Below are 22,720 nucleotides of genomic sequence, written 5' to 3'. Positions count from 1 at the left end.
CGACTGGTTCTCCTGATTACAGCTCTGCCACGTGCTGCTGGCAGCAAGAGGGGGCTCAGCCTCAGACAGAAAAGCTGTAATGATCATCAAAAATGACCTGCATAAAAAGGCCGTCAAATTGCCAATGATTCCTGCATCAAGCCCATCACTTACAGCTGAATTGCTACATCTTTTCTTAAAAGGCATCTGGTCTTGGATTAACTATTTCAAAGACAACAAATCTGCCATATCCTTTGACATGTTGTTCCAGTGCTTAATTGCTCTCCCTTTCAGATCATTAAATGCATGATGCTTCTGCAACTGAATTAAAAAGTTCCATATCATCAGAAACTCTCACTCCAAGTAGATACTTAGGGACTATGACCAACTACTTCCTTTTTCTTTTATTTTTTTTTATATTTTATTTTTTAAAAATCCTTTCTCTTAAGTAAGTGTAATAGGATGAGCAAATTAAGTGTCCATAGCATTTTCTGATCATTGGATCACTCCTGAGACTGCTCCCAGTTGTTCCACTCCTTATAAAATGTACGTCAGGAGTGCTGGAGACAGTGTGCCAATAATAGTCTCAACAATACTATTTATACCTCTTAAAAGTCCCCAGGTTATAAATCTAAAGGTTAACGGTAACTCTTGGCTACACGATTATTCTGAGAACTCCCAAGTCCCCTGGAACATCCACTGCTTTCCCATTTTAACTCAAAATTAGAAAAATGAGCTTGGGAAAGGCAGATCTGATGCAGAGCTGCCTGTATCATGTGTATGGAAGAGCTGCAGTTTTTTGTCCTTTAAGGGCAGGTTCTTGCAACTGGTCTCTGATAAAACCTGCTGTCATTCTCAAACACCAGGAATTCACACTCAGACCATGTCAGACTGTTTGGAAGAACATCATCACATTTTAAATGAAAAACTAATATCTTTTAGCTGGTTTTTAGTGTGTTTTTTTTTTTCTCTCCACCCTGTAATTATAATACAGAAATAAATTTAAAATCTTCAATAGGGCTACATGACAACTGTTCAATGTGACTTTTTCATGGCAATTCCAGTAAAATAGTTTTTTAAATCAAATTAAGCCTTCTGAGAGCTGGATTATTACTTGGAGGGCATATACAGCAATGCTAAAGAACAAGAATTCCTGACCAGATCTCTCAGGAAGCCTGACAGCACAGGAAGCTGAGCAGGCCAGCAGCAGAACTCATCTCTCTCTCACTCATGAGTGTGTGTACAGATAGATAAAATACTAAATCTAAGGATTGTAATAGGATCAGCAAAGTTTTGAAAGCTCTTCTGCTCATTTTCTCACCATCTTTCTTCATTCTTAGCTAGATAAAACAGTTACATCTTTGCTCTTCTTATAACTTTAACCTTACCAGCAAGTAGAGTGTTTAGTGGATGAAGCTTTATTCTTTTCCCATGTCTAATGCCTCTGAATTCCACCAGTTCCTGAACTCAAGCCAGCAAGAACAGCTCATCCTGGTCTCCTACACTGAGCTTTTATGCTCTGCTCTACCTGCTCCAAATTTAAACACTCCCAGAAAAGAGGTTTTGCTAATCTAGCACATTGGTCTGCTGGGAAATTACTTCTTCCCTAAAATCCCATCAGCTGGTTCAAGCAAAGGCAACTTGGGGCACGACAGAGTCCTATCAAAGCAAAATGGAAACAAAAAATGCCAGTGATCCCTCTGAACACAAAGCTCACAGATCCACCTGCCCCCAGCACCATCAGAGGACTTCTCAAAACACTGCACACCCGTTCAGCTCCAGGCAGTCTCCTGCTTGGGAAAAGGCTGTTCCAAGGAAAATCTCAGACCAATGTTTCTCCTCCAAAAGAGGCAGGGCAGGCTGAGCAGCCACCTCCAGCCCTGCCACCCCATGCCCCAGCCCAGGTTTGGTAGGACCCAGCTCTAAGCCACCTCCATGGGCTATGTGGTCACTGGCACCGCTGATAAAAGCTCCTGTCACACGCCACCTCCTTCCACTTTCATGATGGATGGGTCCCTCCTGCCCTCCCTGTTCCTCACACAAGGCACAGCACCAAGCAGGTACCTACAGGGCTGCTCACAGCCCAGCATCCACCCCAGCAAACTCCTGCTGCTCTTTCACTGCCTCTCCTGCCTCCCCCCAGCACAGGACCCTCCTGCTGGCAAAGCACCAAGGGGCTGTACAGAGGAGGTGCTTCAGAAACCCCAACAGAGCTGATCACTGCTCAACATCTACCTTGCTGTGGATGAGGAGATCCTAACACCTTCCTGCTTCACTTCCTGAGGATCCAGAGTCCTCTGCTAAAGGTGGGACATGCCAGACTGGCAATGCTGGAGCAGAAGGGTCCAGCTGGGAAGGGGATGCAGGGGCTCAGAGCCTTGCTGAGCATGGGCTGCTCTGCTGACACTGCTAAGGACAGCACATGCACTGTGAGCTGCCCACATTTTTAACTGAGCAGACTCCTCCTCCACTTAAACCAACAAACATTCAAGGGAGCAGAGGGACTTTCATCTAAGACCTACATGGGCTCCACTGCAAACAGCACCATCAGAGGCAAGAAGCACTATTCCTGACCCTAAATAAACCCCACTACTGTGTTATCCCTGTCCAAAACAGCCACAGTCTATCTCTTTTTTTCCCAGTTAGATTTTGAACAGTCAAGCACAGTTTTGTCTTAGTCTACAGATTTAGAGAAGTTCAGTGAGGAGAATCCCATGCAACGGCAACTCCAGGATGCAGCATGAGCAACCTGTGTTCCCACACTGTCCTAACCACCATGTGTGGATCACTGGAAGCCCAGAAAGGACCAAAAATACTAGAGAAAGAAACCACATTGTTAATGTCTTCACTTCTCACAGCTGCTCATGTGGGATCAGGTCATTCTACACAAAAAGCTATCAAGTCACCATTTCACAGTGGGCATTACAAAGAATAGTCAAAAAGCTTAAGACAGCTATTCCAAGGCTCAAGCCAAGGTTTCTAGAGATGCTTTTGTCTGGAAACAGCAAAAACAGGACCACATCAATATCTGACACCACTGTGAGAAAAACAGTCACTCAGAGTACTTAGACTGGGACAAGAACACAGCCTTTTATGTGTTGATAAAAATTAAACTCCCGTGCTGTCTACATTTGAATGGGATTGACCATGTTTCTATTATTGGCACAGAAGTCCCCTACAGCAGCAGGGAGAGGTTACTAAAAATGGCAAGAGACATAATATCCTCCCTTTTTTTTAATTCCAAAAGCAAATATACAGAACAAACAAACCTTACTGATTAAACCCCACGTTGGTTTGACAGACTGCACATGGAGATCTTCCCACAGCCCAGCAATTAAGAGGTCTTTCCATTACCAAAGCATTTCCATTACCAAGCTAGTAACAACCAAAAAGAAAGCAGACCAGAACTCCATCCTGATGTTGATGCAAGGACACTGGCAAAGGTGCTGCAGGTCCTGCTCTGAAGGGCATCACAGGAATGCTGTTCCCTCTCAACACCTGACACCACCTCCAGCTTCCACAAACAAGCTGTTTTATTTCTCTTCTTTTAAGGACTTTCATTTCTGGCATAGTACAAGCTTGAGATCAAAGCCAACTAGCCAGGAGGACTAAACTAACCACCACTGCCACCAGGCAGCATGGCAGCTGTCCCAGAGCAACCCTCTTCCCTCCCTCCACCAGTTGGATGTGGAAGGGCGAGGAGGTTTGCACTGAGGTGCTGCCTTGGAGCTCCCAAGGGAATCTGCCTCTCACACCTGGTGAATGGTATTTAAGCAAGAAGTGCCAGACTGCTATAAAAGGTGTGTTACAAGGAGATGACAGTGCCTGCAGGAGCTGTAGGGGGGCTGCTCTCCCCTTCCTCCACTGCTGCCCAATTACAGGTTTCTGTGCTGCACTTCACTGCAGCTGCCAGGGAACCCTGGCCTTGGCCTCAGCCTCACCTTGAAGCAACAAAAAGAAACCTGCAGGGCTCTGCTCTGAATGCAGCCCAGTCAAGCTGCACAGCTGAGCCACCTATCAAGGCCCTTTGATCTGCAGATTAACACGTGCCCATTTAGAAGAGCAATTCCAGTCTGCCTTGATGACAACAGCACCAGCTGGTGTGAGGCCACGGAGCTGCACGACATCCCATGGGCTCAGGCAGCCCAAGCTGGACCCAGCCACAAACCTGCATGGTTTGGGTTTCAGAGCCAGCACCACCCAGAGGCATAGGTGCTGCCAGGTCAGGGGACACCCCACTCCTCATCCCCGCTCCTTCCTGGACTGAGCTGCTCCAGGGGGTGGGAGGCACACAGAAGCTGACACAGAACAGGGCGGCTCACACCAGTTTTGAGAGCTGGTCTTCTGACCAAGAGAGGTCTGCTGGGGACCTGAGCCCAGGACAGATATTTCTGCAGGCTGTGGTGGGCAGCTGGAGCAGACACCTTCAGCCCCTGTGGTCCTGCCAGCAGCACGAGTTCAAGCAGTCAAACACAACACGAATGCACTGCACAATATTCTTTCACTCTCTACCTCCCTGAGCAGGAAACCCTCTACAGAAGAAGTCCAATGGAGTCCATGGCCTCCTTACTCAAGGAGATGTCCCACAGGGGATATTTAACCAAGGCCAAGCTTGCACACACAGACTTCACCCTTTCAGTCTGCCTATGCACACCTGGGTACCCCTCTGGAGAGGGTCCTCAATGGAAGCACCCTCTAAGGTCAGACAGCTGACAGCAGAACTTGCCATCACATGGAGAGCTCCATTTCACTATGCTCCATCCTCTTTTTCATTTTTCCCCCAAGGAGACAAAATCCCCATCACCATCCCCATCAGGACCTGCCCTTTCTTTGAGTTTTCTGCATTTCAGAGGCTCTGAGCCTGCTGAGCAATCCCAGACAACTAAAAACCATCAACTGCCACCTGCCTGGCCCCAAGAGATGAACAGGGGACGTTCTTAGGCCAGGAGCTCCTACAGAGCAGCCCACAGAGCACATCAGCACAAAGCTGCAGAACTGCTGGGCACTGACATGGAAAAGAACACCTGACAGCAGCAGCAGCACCTGTGTGCACACAGCAGGCAAGCAGCTTACCAGGCCTGGAATCAGACATTCAGTGGTCATGCTGCTTAAAGGTATAGTTTGATGAACACTGGTGGAAACACCAACACAAGCAAAGCATCTTCTCCTCCAAGGTCCTCCTCTCCGCCCAGGCTGTGTCTCCCCCAGTTAAAACTGGTTCCCTACATTCTGGGCTCCCACTGTGAAGCAGCCTGAGATACCCATTTCCACAGGTGTTCGTGCTCTCTTTTCTGACAATTCAGTTGCCCCAACCTGGGTCCTCTGCACTGCATAAAAAAATACCACTAGAGACACACACCTCCAACTACAGCCTCATGGTCACCAAGTCATGAACAAAACCATGAGCTGGGATTCCCAATTCAGCCATCTGCTTCTCCTATCTCAAGAGACAGCTCTGGGATGCTTTCACTACCAACCATCCTTTATCCCTTCCAGACATATCTAAGTGACATTCAGCTCAGAAACTGGAGTTACTGAGCAGGAGGGGCCTTCTCCCAGCTCAGAACACACAGACACATTTGCCTTTCAGCCTGTTGCCTGGTCCTGGCAACTTCTGGGTTCTTAATAGGGTTGTAAATGGATTAAGAAGGAAAGAAAGAAATTATTCTAAAGGCACAGCATTTGTGTTGCTGCCTTAATCAGAAGGGGGGCAGAAACAATGCTGTCAACAAACCCTTCTGAGGTCTCTGTTCAAAAACAAACTTCACACACAAAACATCCATTAAAATTGTCACCTGTTTCAGATTCAGCTTCGATCCCAATTCAGGAAGCAAATCCTAAACAGAGAAAAAGCTGGTTACATTTGTGACACAATGATTTTCTTCCTGCACACATGCAGGAAAAGGCTACCAAGGTCCCCTGACAACTACTGGATTACAGAAAATAATTTTTTGGCCCCAGTGGGTTTCTGCAGGAGGCAGGATGAGCAAATGTTTACAATTTGCAGGCAACAAAATACCTTCCTCCCCTCCTTCCCCCAGGCAGCACACATCTGCAAGAACAGTCTACCAAGAAAACAACGATGCTCTAAAAGAACATTAGCAAAGAAAAGCAGCGTGTCCTGCAAGATCAACTTCTGGGTGATTTCCACAATTTATTTCCTGGAATGCAGCACCTGTTCTCTCGGTGTTTTCGAAGGGGAAAATGTGTGAACCTGGAGGCTGGTGCATGAAAAGTGACTGTGATTTTGCACTTATAAGCAGCTCAAAGAAATGATCAGGATAGAAAAATGACAGCTAGCAAGGACTCTGCCTCTCCAAAGAAAATGGCATGGAAATTTGAAAGACAGTGGGGAAAAATTAGGTAGTAATTATCAGGAAGGCTGAACACAACAGATGTTCTATTGTCTTGCAGAAATGAGATCAAATCTTGGGTTCACATTCAGATGCAGAGGCTTGAGCAGGGCCTCTTCTTACCACCCTGCTTGTGAAATTTTTTTCTCTCCCTATTTTAAGCCCAAGGGGAAGAGCCAGAGGTGCTGAGGACAGGCTGAGCACACTCTAGAGTGGCTCAACGACTGCATCTTTGGTTTTTGAAGCTGCTGCTACTGTGTGAACAAATAACCATCACAGGCACCATCACAGCAACCCATGTAAGGGAGCGTGGCAGCATCCACAAACGCTGCACTCAGCTGTCTAGAGACAAACCTTGAAGCCCAAGGGGCTGTGTAAAAATATTCTTTTGATGTATCATAAAATATGAATGAGGAAAACACTCCCTCCTAACCTAGCAGTTGTCTTTTAGAAGGGAATTGCCTCTTTCGACTCCTCAGCCCCAAGGGATCTCTCCCTGTCAAATTCCACCAGGGTCTGGGGGTTTGCCTGGCCTCATTTAAGCACACAACAGGCTTCTGGAGGAAAGCTGCAAGGCAGTTTGGGTTGCAAAGCCTGGGATAGAGGAGCCTCAGGTGGGATTTTCACCAGGCTGCATGTACTGCATCTGGGCTTCCCACTTGTCAGTCAGAAAGCACAGCAGGGGTGCGAGAGCAAGAGAATTCAAATGCAATCAGGGGAAGAGAGAGGGGAAATTAGTGGTTTGGGAGGATGGTTGGGAAATGGTGGCAGGCGTGGTTTCTGCCCTACTGTTGAGGCTGGGTGCCCACGAGGTCTGTAATCTTGATGTGCTCTTTGGACTCCCACCTGCTTCCGCAGGCACAGGTGGTGCCGCAGCCAAGGGCACCTTTCCCCATCTGTGGCTGGCAAGGTGCCACCCACCTTTTTTCTGTGTGTTTTTTTTCTCTCTCTCTCTCTCTTCTCCTGTTCTAGACCACAGCTACCCAGAGCTTTGAGACCTCCATGTCACGTTATTGCTGTGCTGCCAACACGTGGGTGACATCTGAGGATCCCTTTGCATGTTCTGGTCCTCAACCCACTTGTAGCTAACAACAACCCATTGCACCCACCTTCCCAGAGTTGCAGCAGCTCCCCTTTTATTTTCTGGGTATGTTGTGTGCCAAGCAGGGTACAGAGTCCTCTCCTTGACCTAGGTGCTGGGAACCTCAAGGCCAGTCTCCCCTCCATCATTTGGCAGAGCACAAGGACAGGATCCAGCTCATTGTAGTGAGCATGGAGTGTTATATGACACGTATATGACATTATATACAATACTTCTACACACATGAAGTGTCACAGGGCTGGAGACCAAGCACTCTGATCAGAGAGCTGCCTGTTCCAGTATCTATTCCCTACCTTTGGCAAAAGAACTAGAAAAAGAACCAAACTTGGCCAATGACCAAGAAAGGCCCATTTTTGTTCACCCCACTATAACATGAACACACCAGATGGCTTCACATCTCCTTTTGCTTCCTAAAAAAAGGCAGAGCTCTGATGTATTAAGTGATGGTAAATCCACCCCTAAGGATTCTGGAGGGAAGATTTATGAACAAGTTGCATTACTGCAGGCAACACAGAGTGAGAGAAAACATCACCTGCCTTACTACTTTAATGATAGGGCAATGCAATCAAGTTGCCTAACAAAACAGCTTCTTGACAGCTTCCAAGCCGAGGAGAAGCCTCAAGTTAACATGTTATGCTTAATTTCCTTTGGGTCAAACTTTTAAGAAATCTAATTTGTTTCACAAGCAGCTCTGGATTTCAGCAGACAGCTGATAAGCAGTACAGAGAGAAAGACCATTTAGTGTCTCACACAGGGCTGTTGGAGAAGGTAATTGATCAATTATATATTTAGAAACAACTGGGGAAGAGAGCCAGCGGATGGTGGCCATATGACTATTTTAACAGCTCTGCCTCTCTTAAGATGAGGATAGATAGACAGATAGATAGATAGATAGATAGACAGACAGACAGACAGACAGACATATATATTTTAAAAATCAATCCACTTGGTGGGACATGTCAGAATTCCATGTGTTCCCATGCAGTGAGGTATCCCTCTCCCACACTCCAAGAAAGCCAAGAGCCATCTCAGCAGCAGCACTGCCTGCTGGGCAGATACATTACCAGGCTAGGGGTGGGTTTAGGCATCGTCTTCCGTGCTCTGTGGACCTTGACTTCAGCGTTAGCAGCAGTGGCTTTTTTAGCATCCATGTCCTTACTGCCCTCCCCGAGCTTGGCTGGCATCGTGGCTTGCATCTGAGAAAAGGAGCCCATAGTTCTCCCTTTGCTTGCTCCTCCTGGAAGAGTTTTTGCAGCATGGCCAGCGAGAGAAGCAAAGGTGCTGGTAGTCCTTAGAGGTTGCTCCTGCGCCATCTGCTTGGTTAGAATATATCCATTGCTCCCCGTGACAGAAGTCTGTGTGAAGTCATTTGCTTTCATGTGGTTTTGCTTCCCAGTCTCACCATCTCGTTCAGAAATGCCATTTTCTGCTATCCTATTTAATTTAGTACTAGAGTCCTGCTGGCTCACTTTCGTATTGTCCTGAGTGTTTTTAGCTGGGTTTGGGTGGCTACCAGCTTCGCTGTGCTCACAGGAACCGTTGGTTTCACCATCTACTGCCACTTTTGGTTCCCCCGTTTGCTTTTCTGCAGCACTTTCATCTGCAGCCATGGCATTAAAACCTGGAGGGGGGAAGGAGGAAGAGTGGAGAAAGAAAAGGGTCAAAAGCAGTATCAAAATTCCAAAGAGAAGGTACAGCTACTTGCAGTGGCTAATGAAGAGCAAACCTCTCCCCCAGGAAACTGCTTGATTTATATATGCACACACACAGATTTGTCTATTTAACTTGCTCACTCACCTACCTGACCAGTTTGCCTGGGTCCTCAGAGAGTGAAAACTGGGGAGGGTGGCTGAGTGGAAAGCTGAGCACCCATTCTCACTTGCCTCAGCTGCAGATGTGGCCATTTGTCCCCAGCTACGGATTTTTCAAGGTAAATATTATCTTTAGCTTTTCCAATAACTACATTTAGTGGACCATATGTCAACACCTCACATGTCAAACAAAACACTGCCCCATCTTCCCCCTCCAGATCTCTGGCAAAGCCCTTCACAATGCCAGCCTGACACCAGGCAAGCTTGCTGGTAGGGCTGTACGGGTGAGCTTTTATGGCACAGACACAGCTCAGCAGCCAAATGTCTCCATCAGGGCTTGGCCACTACCTGGAACATGGCAAGGAATCACTCCCTGGCAGCCACAGCTCTCCTGGCAATCTCGTCCAGTCTCCTCGCTGGGATGAAGCAGCACAGGAGCAGGATTCCCAGTGTCATTTCAGAGGCAACAGCCAGAGTAAACACAGGGGTGAAGGATGTTCAATGCAATTCTAGACTAAAATAATTACATGACTCAAATGCAGCAAGATTTTTGCAGACTAAAAGCGCAAGCACAGAAAAAACAGGAGTGTCTATATAAAAAGGTGTTGGGTGTTTTTTTTTTTCCTGCCTTCCAGACAATTCTATGTTCCCCCCATCAATAAAATTGTCCCATCAGAGATTTCAGACCTGAGCTGAAAAAAAACCAAGTCTGAACACCATGAGCAGGTTTCTGACATGCCATGCTAGCAGCTCCCCAGGCAAGCAGGAGTGATAACAGTTCACTGGCACCATCAGGAAGCTGATTAAATCAATCTGCTGTTAGGGATTCCTTGCTTTGTTTTCCTCCCAGAGGCAGGCAAGCCAGAGCAGCACAATGAGTATCACCATCCCACTTCACACTGCTCTTGAAGCCCAAACACTCCAGGAAAACAATGCTCTGAATGTCTCTGCTGACCTGGCAAAAACCTGATGCAAGGCTAAAGGGTGAAGAGGAACCAAGACCCTGCATCCCAACATGTCCAGTGCAACACAGCTGGGCTAATGGTTGCAAGGTGAGCTCTGCAGGACTTTGCTGCCTGCCCCTGAGCACCCACAGCTCAGTGCCAACACCTGCAGGGCTGGGAGAGGCTGGAGGAGCAGCTCTGTGCAGCTCACCAGGACAGCTCTTCCCAGAAAGCACCAAATCTGCTTTCCAGTTTGTGGCAAATGGGGAAAATAAATCTCCCTTCAACTATTTGAGGGCCTACCCTCCCTTTCTTCCCACCCCCTGTTTAATGCATTCATTCAGTTCATCACCTGACCAGTGAGATGACCTAAAGATCTATTTGACACCTGTTTCTGCACAAGCAGCATTTGCAGATCTAGCCTCTAGAAGCAAAGTTTTGGTGCTCATCTGGGATTTAAAGACAAACATTCCTGCATCAAACTGAAGGCCCTCCTAGAACTGGACAATACATTCAGACCATCCAATCCAAACCCTGGGTTGAAGCATGGCCAACACTGAATTCAAATCAGGATGCTCGGGGCTCTGCTCAGGTGGGTCTCAAAGACCTGCTGCAAGGCTCCACTCCACAGAGTCACAGGATGGGTAGGATTGGAAGGGACTTTCATCTCCTTCCAGCCCCCTGCATGGGCAGGGACACCTCCCACCAGCCCAGGTTGCTCCAAGCCCCATCCAACCTGCCCTTCAACACTTCCTGGCATGAGGCATTCACAACTTTCCTGGGTAGCCTGGGACTTGCTCCAGCCTAGTCTTAACCATAAATTACACAAGGTCCTAACCCACATTTCCAACTAAAAGCCACAGGTGTTGGACACTAAGCATCTTACTGGAAAGTGCCTCCAAAACCCGATGACAAGTGGCTACTCTTCCCTGGGGTTCAACTCTGGCCATTCTTCCTGATTATACACCTGCACCAAGTGGTCCATATCCCCCAAACCCAGGCAGCTCAGCCTGAAATGGCCTTCCACATGGGCTCTGTCAGCTCAGAGACTCCCAAACCAGCTCCTAGACCTCCAAAAAGAGCACATGGGTGCTTGCTGGAGCACACACAGGAGGGCAGAAGCAGAAACCCCACCTCCAGCAGGCAGCAATAGAGTGGCTCTCCAATCATGACCCGAAGCCACCACCTCCATCACTGCCCTCTCACACCACCCAGACCACCCTCTGTGCACTGAAAGCTCTGATAAGACACACAAGGGTTTGTTTTGGATAGAAACAACTCTGGGAGAAGATAAAATGCTAATTTTTTCACTGTTATTTAACTATTGGAAAAGTGCTGGGCAGAGGGAGCCAACAGCTGTGTCCTTATTCCTTCAATCCTTGTTCCTCTTCCTGCATTTAGTGTCTGTAAAAGACTGCACTGTGACCATGTAAACAATTATTTCAGCAAAGTCAGTGCCAGAAGAAAACAAAAAATGAGCTCCCTAACCACAGATGGAGGTTTCAGCACTAGGCACCTGGCTGAACTAGGCCTTCAATATTTGTTGATTTAAATACTGTGCAATCCCACCAGGCAGTCAAATAACTTCAGTGGCTGATGATTCGATCAACTGAATAAGCAGAGGGCAAGAATTGCTCTAGCTGCCACAAAGGCAACCCAAACAAGGTAAATTAGAGCACTGCCCTAGGGGAAAGAATAACTGCATTACTCCAGAAAGTGCCATGAATTTTATGAAAAATCCACAAAGCTAAAATTAAAATCCCACATAGTTTCCCCCCCAAATTCTTATGAAGTGTGCAGAATGCATCCGATGGACTGTGGAAGTGCCATCAATCCCCTATAAACAAGCACCAGACTTTCAAATCTGTGTGACTTCAGATTTGACAAAACAAAGATATGGAATTTCCTAGCCCTTGAAGTTGCACAGACCTAGAGAAGTTGACATCAGGCATCAGGTTTTGATTTAACAGGATGATGCACCCACTCTGCCCTGCTGTCAATGACTGCACACGTTGCAGGGAGAAGCAAGGTCTTCATAGAATCATTGAATGGTTTGAGGCAAAATAAAACCCACCTCTGCTCTTACAGAAATCCTGGCTCCTCTCCACTGCCTTTGCCTGTTGGGTTTTCAGCCCCACCAGCAGAAGCAGACATGGCCTGGTCCTGCCCTGGAGCTCAGGTCAGTCTGCCAAAACCTGCCCAGCAGATGCACTTTAATCCCTGCCAGCCACACTGGCCACAGCCAGAGGGAACTGAGACACAGAACCATGGAATCCTAGAGCCCTGGAACCTTGGAACTCTGGAGGTTTGGGTTGGAAGGGACCTCAAAGATCATCCAGTCCCAGCCCCCTGCATGGGCAGGGACACCTCCCACCAGCCCATGTTGCTCCAAGCCCCATCCAACCTGCCCTTCAACACTGCCAGGGATGGGGCAGCCACAGCTTCTCTGGGCAACCTGGGCCAGGCTCTCACCACCCTCACAGCAAAGAATTTCCTCCTAATGTCTCATCTAATTCTCCCCTCTTCCAGTTTTCATTCATTATCTCTTGTCCTCTCCCTCCCTGCCCTTGTCCCAAGTCCCTCCCCAGCTTTCCTGGAGCCCCTTCAGGCACTGGAAGCTGCTCTAAGGTTTCCCTGGAGCCTTCTCTTCTCCAGGCTGAACACCCCAACTCTCCCAGCCTGAGGTCAGTGCTCCATCCTTGTGTAACAGAAATATCTGCAAGTCTGACCATGTTCAACAAGTCCTCAGCACACACTTTCATACTACACACTTACAAGTATCACTGAATAGATATAATTCAATACATATTTACACTTTTGCTGAAATACAGCCTGAAGTTGGGGATGGGAACACAAACCAGAGACAGCAGGAACCTGACAATGGAGAAATACTGACTAGAACAACCTACAGAATCTCTTCAACAACACCAGACAGCTAAAGAAACACTTGCTCCTGACATGACCTTTGCATCTCCTCTTTTTCACTATTTAAATAAAAAGTTTCACTGCAAACCTGACTTCAAATCCACCTCATGGCAATTAGTTCTCTTCCTGAAAATGCTGTTCAACAGCTTTCCCACTCCTGTGCTGCAAGGACAAGTGAAGACAAACCTAAACCAGATATTCCTCCAAAACTTTACAATGGACAATATTCACTCCTTCCAAATAGCACAGAACCATTTCCTCCGTATTCACTTTTCTCTCCAAGTCCCTCATTGTTCCTTAATCTACACTAGTCTTTTTTTTTGTTCAATTAAAAAAAAAAAAAATTTCAAGTGAGAAAGATACAGCCCATGGCCAGGGCAGTGTAACCTCCTTTCCTAGGAGCATCCCAGTACTTTCAGAGCTCCCTGTGCCATATGCAGCAGGAAAAGCTGGTCACACAGACCACACCACAGCCTGCATCCCGAGCCAAACACTGAGGATTCATTCAAAATCCAGCCATGTGCAGGCCAGGTAACTGGCCCAACAGATCTATTTCCTGTTCTGGTGCCCACTCTCCCAGGAATGTATCTGAAGTTGATACCAAGTTGAAACAACCTTCAGTAAACATCTACCTTCTAGGAGCTGGCTACATTTTATTGCCACAAGGAATTTAATACTCAGAAAATTATCCCTGTGACTCCACGTGGCAAAGAATAACCAGCAATGTATTTAAATCACTTATTTGAATTAACAACTTGCTGAGAGCAACGCTGAGTTCCCACCTCTCCTCAGGCTCAAACAGACCCTCTGCAGCAGTTTCACTCTTAAGCTTCTTCTCAGTATCACAGTCATTCAAAATTGAATTAAAATTCTCATGAAGAGAAGAGAATCTTAAGAAAGAAGGAAGAAGTTAAGTCAGTCAGGTTGAGGGCACCTCACCTCATTTTAGGTGTCTAAAATGTATCTCAAACCTCAAGCCACCTTTGCAAACCAACAGTGAGCAGAGGACAAACCACATAGCACAGCCTGACCTCAAACACCAGCCTCTGCACGACCTCATCACCACCTGGACATGCTTAAGCAGAAATGAGTTGGACTAGTTCAGAATTAACTTAAAAAATAAAACGACTGAATTAGGCAAAACAAAACCCACCTCTGCTCTTCCAGAAATCCTGGTTCTTCTCCACTGCCTTTGCCTGTTGGGTTTTCAGCCCCACCAGCAGAAGCAGACATGGCCTGGTCCTGCCCTGGAGCTCAGGTCAGTCTGACAAAACTTGCCCAACAGATGCACTTTAGTCCCTGCCAGCCACACTGGCCACAGCCAGAGGCAACTGAGACACAGACTCATACAACCATGTAAACATGGAATCCTAGAACCCTAGAACTCAAGAATCCTAGAATCCTGGAACACTAGAATGGTAAATGTTGGAAGGGACCTTCAGGTTCCAACTCCTCTGCTGTAAGTAGGGACACCTCCCAGGTTGCTCCAAGCCCCATCCCACCTGCCCTTGGACACTTGCAGACATGGGGCAGCCACAGCTTCCCTGGGCAACCTGGGCCAGGGTCTCACCAGCCTCACACTAAAGAATTTTCCATAATGTTTCACCTAAATCTCCTCCCTTCCAGTTTTAATCCATCACCCCTTGTCCTCTCACTACAAGCTACTACTTGTCCCAAGTCCCTCCCCAGCTTTCCTGGAGCCCCTTCAGGCACTGGAAGGTGCTCTAAGGCCCTGGAGCCTTCTCTTCTCCAGCTGAACACTCCAACTCTCCCAGCCTGTCTCCATAGCAGAGCTGCTCCAGCCCCTGGATCATCTTTGTGGCCCCTCTCTGGACACCTCTGTGGAGATCAAAGGGGATGAGGACCCATTAGAAACCTCCCACACGCAGGCAGCCAGATATCACCTCACATCTCTGTGTTACATTCAGAATGCTCCGAAAAAAAAACAAGTCTTAAATATATTTCTTCATTCAGATCTCACTGCTCAGTGTGCCAAAATAAGAAAAACATGCAAGTATTGTGGGCCCTTATAATCCAGGCCAAAATGCAATCATCACTAGGTCTGAGTGAAAAGAAAACAATAAAGGAAAAAATCCTACAGACAAATGCACTATTGTCTGATCTGTAACTTTTACATGTTTTCTGAACATCTTGGAGCTGAGCACTGGTACAGACACCCCACTGCCCATGTCCTGCCCCATGCTCTGTGCTGGGGGCAGCTCCATGTCTGCAGCTCAAGCCTCCAGGATCCAGCTGCTGCAGGAGAAACATCAGCCTCAGTGCTAAGTACAGTGAGGAAGGAGATTATTCTTTTTCTCCACCTAAAGCAGCCACCTCCTCACCAGGGAACACAAAGGTTGCAGCTGCTCAGTGGAAAGCAGCACTCTCCTCACCCATAGCATCTTCTCTGTAATAAAAGGAGGGGAAAAGAAAAAAAAAAAAAAAAAAAAGAGAAAAATTACCCCTCTGGGAATTGAAAACCCTGACACTCTCTAAAAGCACTTTTAAGTCTATCTGAGAGCAAAGTGACTCTGCATGTCTCATCCAGCACTACATGCCCCTGCATCCTGGCTCTTGTAAAGCAGCTGCCTCAGGTGAAGCCTCAGAAACAGGTTAAGAGAGAACTTTGTTACCTGCTCCCCTTCCTGCTTTTGTGGAACTTTCTGGGACTGGAGAATCAGAACAGGGCACTTTGCTTGGGGAGGCCAGGTGAGATGCAGCACGAGGAGCTACGTACATCAGGAGAACAAATATCACTTCCAATTCTTACAAATAAACCACTTTTTAATGAGCTTCTCTCTAAGTCAGCTTGCAAACATGACGTGATAAAACAAGAGCAACTTCTTTCCACTCATCTCTTCCGTCTCCCTGCCCCTCTCCTCACCCTGTCAAAGGGAAAAGATGGAACTAAACTCACACCCACATGTAAAACTCAACTGGAACATTTCCTCACAGACAACGAAACAGCCTCATCCACAGCTTTTTTTTCTATTTGTATTGAGCAATTTTACACAGAAAGGGACAGTGAGTCTAGTGAGCAGAACTGGAAACTGAAGGGCTGGAACACACAAAGATCTCATTCCTACAGACCTGTGTTAAATTTACAGGATCACAGACTGGTTTGGTTTGGAGGGGACCTTTAAAGGTCATCTAGTCCAACCCCCCTGCAGTGAGCAGGGACATCCTCAGCTAGATGAGGTTGCTCAGAGCCCCATCCAACCTGACCTGGAGCATTCACAGAGAAGGGGCATCCACCACCTCTCTGAGCAACCTGGGCCAGTGTCTCACCACCCTCATTGTGAAAAATGTCTTCCTTCTCTCTAGTCTGGATCTCCCTCTTTCAGTTTAAAACCGTCACCCCTTGTCCTGTCCCTACAGGCCCTGCTAAAAAGTCGGTCCCATTTTTTTTAAAGGCTCCCTTTGATACTGGAAGGCCACAGTAAGGTCTCCCTGGAGCCTTCTCTTCTCCAGGCTGAACACCCCAACTCTCCCAGCCTGGCTCCAGAGCAGAGCTGCTCCAGCCGTCGGATCATCCTTGTGGCCTCCTTTGTACTTGCTCCAACAGCTCCATGTCTCTCCTGTGCTCAGGACCCCAGAGCTGGACCCAGCACTGCAGGGGTGTCTCACAGAGCAGAGGGACAGAATCTCTCTCCCTGACCCTGCTGGTGACAGCCCAGGACATGGTTGGCTTTCAGGGCTGCAAGCCCACACTGTCAGCTCATGTCCAGCTTTTCACCCACCAATACCCCCAAGGCCTTGCCGTCAGGGCTGCTCTCAATCCCTCCATCCCCCAGCCTGTGCTGATACCAGGGATTGCCTTGACCCAGGTGCAGGACCTTGCACTTGGCCCTGTTGAACCTCATGAGGTTCACACAGGCCCACTTCTTGAGTTTATCCAGGTCCCTCTGGATGGCATCCTGTCCCTCCAGCGTGTCACCCACACCATACAGCCTGTTGGCATCTGCTAATGTACTGAGCATGCACTCAATCCCCCTGCCTACATCCCTGATGAAGATACTAAACAGTAGTGGTCTCATCCTCCTCACCAAAGGGAAAAAACTTCTCGAGCAACCTTCAAGAGAGAAATCTCTGACTTCAGGGAGCTTTTCCAGTCCACATATCCCAGCTCCACAGATTGCCACCCATCCCTGAGTCAGGAAAAGGGCTCAGAGAAACTATTTCACGCCATCTTTCAAGTCTGCTGCAATGGTTTCATGTTCATACGACACTCAAAAGATGTAAATTCTTTGCCAACACTAAACACTGTTATTAACAGAACTCAGGGACATTAATTAATGTCCCTATGATGATCACAGCTGGGTAGAGAAGGTCAGCAAAGAACAATGCATACAGCACAACGACCATGCAAACCATTGTCTTCTACACACATGGTATGCTTGGGAAGAGGAGGATCCAATTCAAACCTCATCACAAGAACAGAGAATAAGCAGTTCCCATTTTAGGACCCTTCTTTCCCCAGTAACACAACTGGACAATAAGCTGAAGTGGTTGGAAGTTGAGCACCACGTGCAGCCTCGAGATTGCTCCTGCACAGGGAAGGTTCTCAGCTTCCTTTTGATACACAGCATTTGCTATTAGTCCAAATCAGTCAAGACATACAGAAATGTCTCTTCCCACCCTCATTTTGCATTTTTACCTCCACAGACTCTCAACACTTAGCTCAAGCTCAACCAAGAGCTAAATGAACTGGCTTTATATTCCTGAGCCAAGCAAGGCAAGGGATCAAAGCCAGTCTCCTCCCAGAGCAACGTGACCTCCCACAGACATCTCAGGCTCCCTCTCTGGCCTGCTCAGACCAGAGGTCCACACACAACTGGTGTCAGCAGCAGCACTCACGTGCTCCCAGTTAATATGCAAGCACCATGGCCACATCTGACACAGCACTCAATATTTTGCCTGTTCTGAGCTTTACTTTCTGACTAGAGCAGCTTGACAAAACATGGTGTTGGACAGAAGATAAAGCAATGCTGTCCTCACACGTCTGAATTTAGGCCAAAATGTTGTTTCTAGCCAAGACTGGGTATTTGATGAGGCCAGTTCAGTACTCTTCTAATGCTCTGTTATGGAGCAGAGAACAAAAATGCACCAAATCCCTGCAGAGCTACAAGAAGTGACTAGTCAAGGAATAATTAAGTCATGGAAAGAAAGGAGGGAGGGAAAAGATAAAGGGCAGTGGGTTTTTTTCCTAATCCCAATGACATGTTTAGTAAGCCCTCAGATTTGTGTTCATGCAGCTCAGAGACAACCAGGAAAGACTTTGTCAAATTAACATGTGTGCTGCATCCTGCCAAGGCAGAAACAAGGCAGAAGCCACGAAGCAATCCCACCACAACACAAGGTGTGGAGTGTCTCACCCCACCAGCCAACCTGCAGCAAGCAGTGACTGTTCTGAAGCAACCGAGAAACTCACAGGAAAACAGAAAGTTAACTTCAGCAGAGGGAGGAAAGGGCCAGGTCATCATGTGGCAGGGATCAGAGTTCAGCTAAAACCAGTCACACAGAGGAGGTTCAAAGCAATGCCTTTGCATTTCACAGTCACACTAAAGCAGAAGTGAAAATGAGTTATTCTTCTTTAGGTGGGTGGAGGTGGATGGACTGAAAAGCAAATTTACATCTTCTGGGGAAGAGCCCTGCTCAGAATAAACACAGGAGGAGAATGGAGCCACTCTGTTTGTGGGAGCACACCTGAGACCCTCGGGGACAGAGCACATCTTCAAGCCCTTGGTTTTGTTCCCATTGTGTGCTGACCCCACGAGCAAGGTCTCACTCAAGGCAGGTGCTCACCTTCCTCTTTGTTGTTGGTGATATCCTTCAGCAGCTCAGTCTTCATGCAGGCTTCTTTCCTTGTCTCTCCCTTACTCAGCACTGTTCGCTAGGGGGATGAAATAAAACACCACGATTTAGCTCAATATTCATAGACATGTTGCATTTAAACCAAGAGACAATCATGGACACATCCTGTTTACACCACGGGCAAACCTCCTTCTGCACAAAAAAAAACCCTGCCAGGAAACTGCCCCCAAGGCACAGGCCAAAGATAAAGAAAGGCAGAGCTGGCCCCAGCTGACAGGGTCACCCCAGAGGTGGAGGGGCTTCCAGCTGCACCCAGGGCTGACACCTCCCACCCTTCAGATGCAGCCAGGCAGATTTTCTGCCTGCAACGAGCTTGGGAATCCAGCTGAGTGTGTCTGCACAGGCACAGACTAAAACGGTCATGAAAGGCCATGAGGAGGTGACCCTTGTTTCCCCCAAACTTCCCAGGTCTTGGGTGGGGGGAGGCAGGTCTATAAACTTCTGTAACATATCATTCATCCACACTTACCACCCAAGTATGGTTTTAGTGGGGGCTTTTTTTGCAGTCCATTCAAGTGGAACTGACAAAGTGCAAACCATCAGTGAGCTACAGCTAATGCACCATCCCTAACATCCATGTTTATTACAGTTAATGAGCTCTCTTTTTAATTCAATAGAACGTAATTTTTCTTTTCGCCCCCCTCTCTTTTTTTTTTGGTAAAAAGGGAACACCTGCTCTTCCCCTCTGCCTTTCAGATGCCTGGAGTCACGTTGCTAGGCCAGGTTTGCAGCTTTAATACCTGTTCTTTGTCTTTTTTTATTCGAGGTGGCAAGACAAAAATCAAAAGCTACCAAAACAAAAGGAAAACAATATTAAACCCCCCCCCAAACACACAAGAAAAGGGGTCCTTTGACACAGCTCTGTGTTTAAAGAGCAAAGCTGGTAAAGATGGTGCCTTGCAGAGCTGCTGGGTGCTCGGGGGAGCAGTGGTGTCCGGGGCCAGGCTGGGTGAAGGGTTCATCACACACTGCCTGTGTCGCAGGAGAAGAATAAGCCCAGGTCAAGCCAACTGCTGTAGGCCAGCACAGAGAGCAGATGGTGCCTGCAGCCATGCAAATCAAAAGGTTTATAAAGCACACCGAGTGATAAAGAAAGGAAAAAAGCAACCTGCCCATCTCCCATGAAGAAAGCAAAGGAGATAAGATGCACATATCAGCTCCAAAATCATTGCCAGCAGCTGCTTGTCCATTTCCAGATGGGTTTCTGTCCAAAGCTAGCAGGGAAGATGAGCTTTGGGGTTGCTATTGCTATTACCAGGCACTCTACCATTTTGTTTCCAGGAGAGCTCTGCTGCAATGCCAAGTGCTGGCAGGTATTGCAGGGTGGGGTCCTCAAGCCCCCAGATTTCAGCAGCCCCTTGCCTGTGCAGACCAGGTAGGGCTCATCCAGCACCCCTGGGCCACTGCGGTGCCTGCAAGAGCACCCTGCCCTGCCCCTAAGTGCCACCATCTGCAAAGCAACACAGAGGGAACTGAAGAGACAGGGTGCTTAGGAAAGCCTCCACTGCCTGACAGGCCTGCCTGGAGCAAAGGGCACATTCAAGGACTGCTCCTCTAGCCAGGAGGAAGGTGGCTGTGGGTGCCTGCCCCGAGCACAAGCAAACACCAACACAACCACATCTGAATGCTGACAGCACGAGGGAACTGGTTCCCCAAGCATACCCCCTTCAGATGTTCAGACACACGCCAATAAAGCAAGCCCTAAGCATCTGAAACCTCAGCTCAGCCAACCCATCAGGCAGCCTGAGCCAGAACACACCTCCAGCAGACACTGACCAACAGCACCCATCCAGAAACCACCACAAAAGCACAGCCCCGAGTTTGAACACAGATCAGCTTTTTTTATTAGTATTTATTTGCTAAACCAATAATACATACCCTTGCTGCAAACATCTGCTTCTAAACCCTACGTCTCCTCTACCCAGACCTCTTGTAAACTGGGAATAACTTCCTTCTTCTGATGGACTCACCCAGCTGCCAAGACCACTGCAAAGAGAACTGCCAAGAGCCAGGGCTCCAGCACAGCCCCACAGCTCCCACCATGGGAGGGGGCACCCAGCCCTCACCACAGACACCACCAGCAGATAAAGAGCCTCAGTCTAACAAGGACTAGCTTGTTTTTCCAACCTTTCTTGCAAACAAGGAAAGGCCTGGATATTCCTGCTATTAAAGTGACTCATACTGGAAGCCCCAGGATTTCCACCTGGTCATTTTTACCCATTCCATTCTCATTTTTTCTTCGTCTTACAGGCAGCAACCCCATTCCACAAATCATCCACACTCTCCCTTCCACAGAGGTGTTGCTGCTGCTCACCTCACCATGCCTGAAGAAAAGCCACTGTAGGAACCCTGGAGTCAATCAGACCTTGGCAGCTAACGACCATTCTCCCTCCTGGCTGCAATCACCAGGAGCTCGGGGCTGCCCCAGGTCCTGGCCAGCGGTGGGAGTTCTCGAAGCAGAATTTCCAATGCCAAGAGAGACCAGCAAGAAACCATCACTTTTTTTCCTGCAAGAGTAACACAAAGCTGAATGCCAAAGGCAAGGCTACCAGAGGTGGCACCAGATGGGCTCTCCTGGTCCCTATCTCAGAGACACATCCCTCACCAACAGCGGCGGCGGCTCGACAACTTCCAGGCCTTGCTGTGAAACAAACAAACACTCGGCATCAAGGGAGAAAATAAAATCGTAATTCAAGAAGAAAAAAAATAAGTAAATTAAAAAGCCAACTGTGAATTTTGAAGCATTTTGGATCAAAAGGAAGCTACAGGAAACCCCTGCAAAGCCTCTTCCCCCCCCCAGGCCAGCGCTCTCCCCATCAGCACCCAGCAGATGCAGCAGCACCCACCAGGCACCCACCACTGCCCATTCATTCCCACCAGCCCACAGCTCCACCCACCCAACTTAGCAGCAACTTCACCCCAAGTGTCAATACCTCCATATTTTTATATATATATATTTTTGGTACGTGTGTGTTGATTTTGGGGCTGGTTTTTTTTTTCCTCCACCCCCTGCCTCCCCTCCCTTAAATCCAGAGCAAACTTCCCTTTCAGCTCACACTCCCCATGCCCCAATCCGTCGGCTCCCGATTGGCAGGGAAATCCTATACCCACCCTCCCCGCCGAGAAATGTCTGCTCTTGCAGCAGTCCCAACAAAGCCAACTGCCAAGCACCGCCTGCTTCACAATAAAAGTCTCACTCGCTCCATTATTTTCTTTTTTTCCCCTCCTTCCCCCCTTTCCCGCAGCCGTTCTCGCCGACCCCAGACAGATTATTAACCTTCCCTGGCTGGAGAGCCTCCATCAAGGGCACACACCACCAGCAATGAAGCGTTTCCCCCACCCCAGCCTTTTATTTTTAGGTTTCAAGGGGAAAGAAAAAAAATTATTGCATCTTAAGAAAGACTGATTAGGTCTTTGAAAGGGCTTTAAAAGCCACGAGGACCCAAGCAGAGGAGTCCGTGCTGGTTTAGTTTTTCCTCTCCGCCTCTGCTGACAAGGAAACAGGGCTCCTCTCCTCCACAAGGTCTTCGGAGGGGATGGAAGATGGGGCAGACCAGCCAAGGAAAGGCTCTGCAGCATTTCCAGACAACTAGAAACTACAGTGGTGCCTTTAAAACAAACAAATAAAAAAAGAGGAAAAGAGCAAGGCTGGGAAACACAGAAAGAGCTTTCTCAGCCTCCTCCTTCATTTTCACCAGCCATCCAGGTGCCCTTCGCAAAGGTCCAAACAGG

The 22,720-nt window shown here is 47.9% G+C and overlaps 1 protein-coding gene across 13 annotated transcripts in view; it reads right to left on the bottom strand.

The window, feature by feature from the left end:
• EHMT1 (euchromatic histone lysine methyltransferase 1) overlaps nt 1-22,720 on the bottom strand; it is a 122,927-nt gene that overhangs the window by 43,805 nt on the left and 56,402 nt on the right. For 9 of the 13 annotated variants that reach the window (XM_051636444.1, XM_051636448.1, XM_051636447.1 and 6 more), the window contains exons 2-4: nt 18,920-19,007; nt 8,499-9,055; nt 5,775-5,816 (exon numbers count right to left, since the gene is read on the bottom strand). In XM_051636444.1, coding sequence (XP_051492404.1) covers nt 5,775-5,816; nt 8,499-9,055; nt 18,920-19,007 — 687 coding nt within the window. Of the gene's footprint in view, nt 1-5,774; nt 5,817-8,498; nt 9,056-18,919; nt 19,008-21,302; nt 21,772-22,720 lie in introns of those variants that run through there. The other 4 variants (XM_051636445.1, XM_051636454.1, XM_051636455.1 and 1 more) reach the window with 2 other exon arrangements.

Source organism: Apus apus, chromosome 19 (genome assembly GCF_020740795.1).
Source record: "Apus apus isolate bApuApu2 chromosome 19, bApuApu2.pri.cur, whole genome shotgun sequence".
NCBI lineage: Eukaryota > Metazoa > Chordata > Aves > Apodiformes > Apodidae > Apus > Apus apus.
The sequence above is the reverse complement of the archived record's forward strand: the minus strand, read 5'-3'. Positions and strand labels throughout refer to the sequence as shown.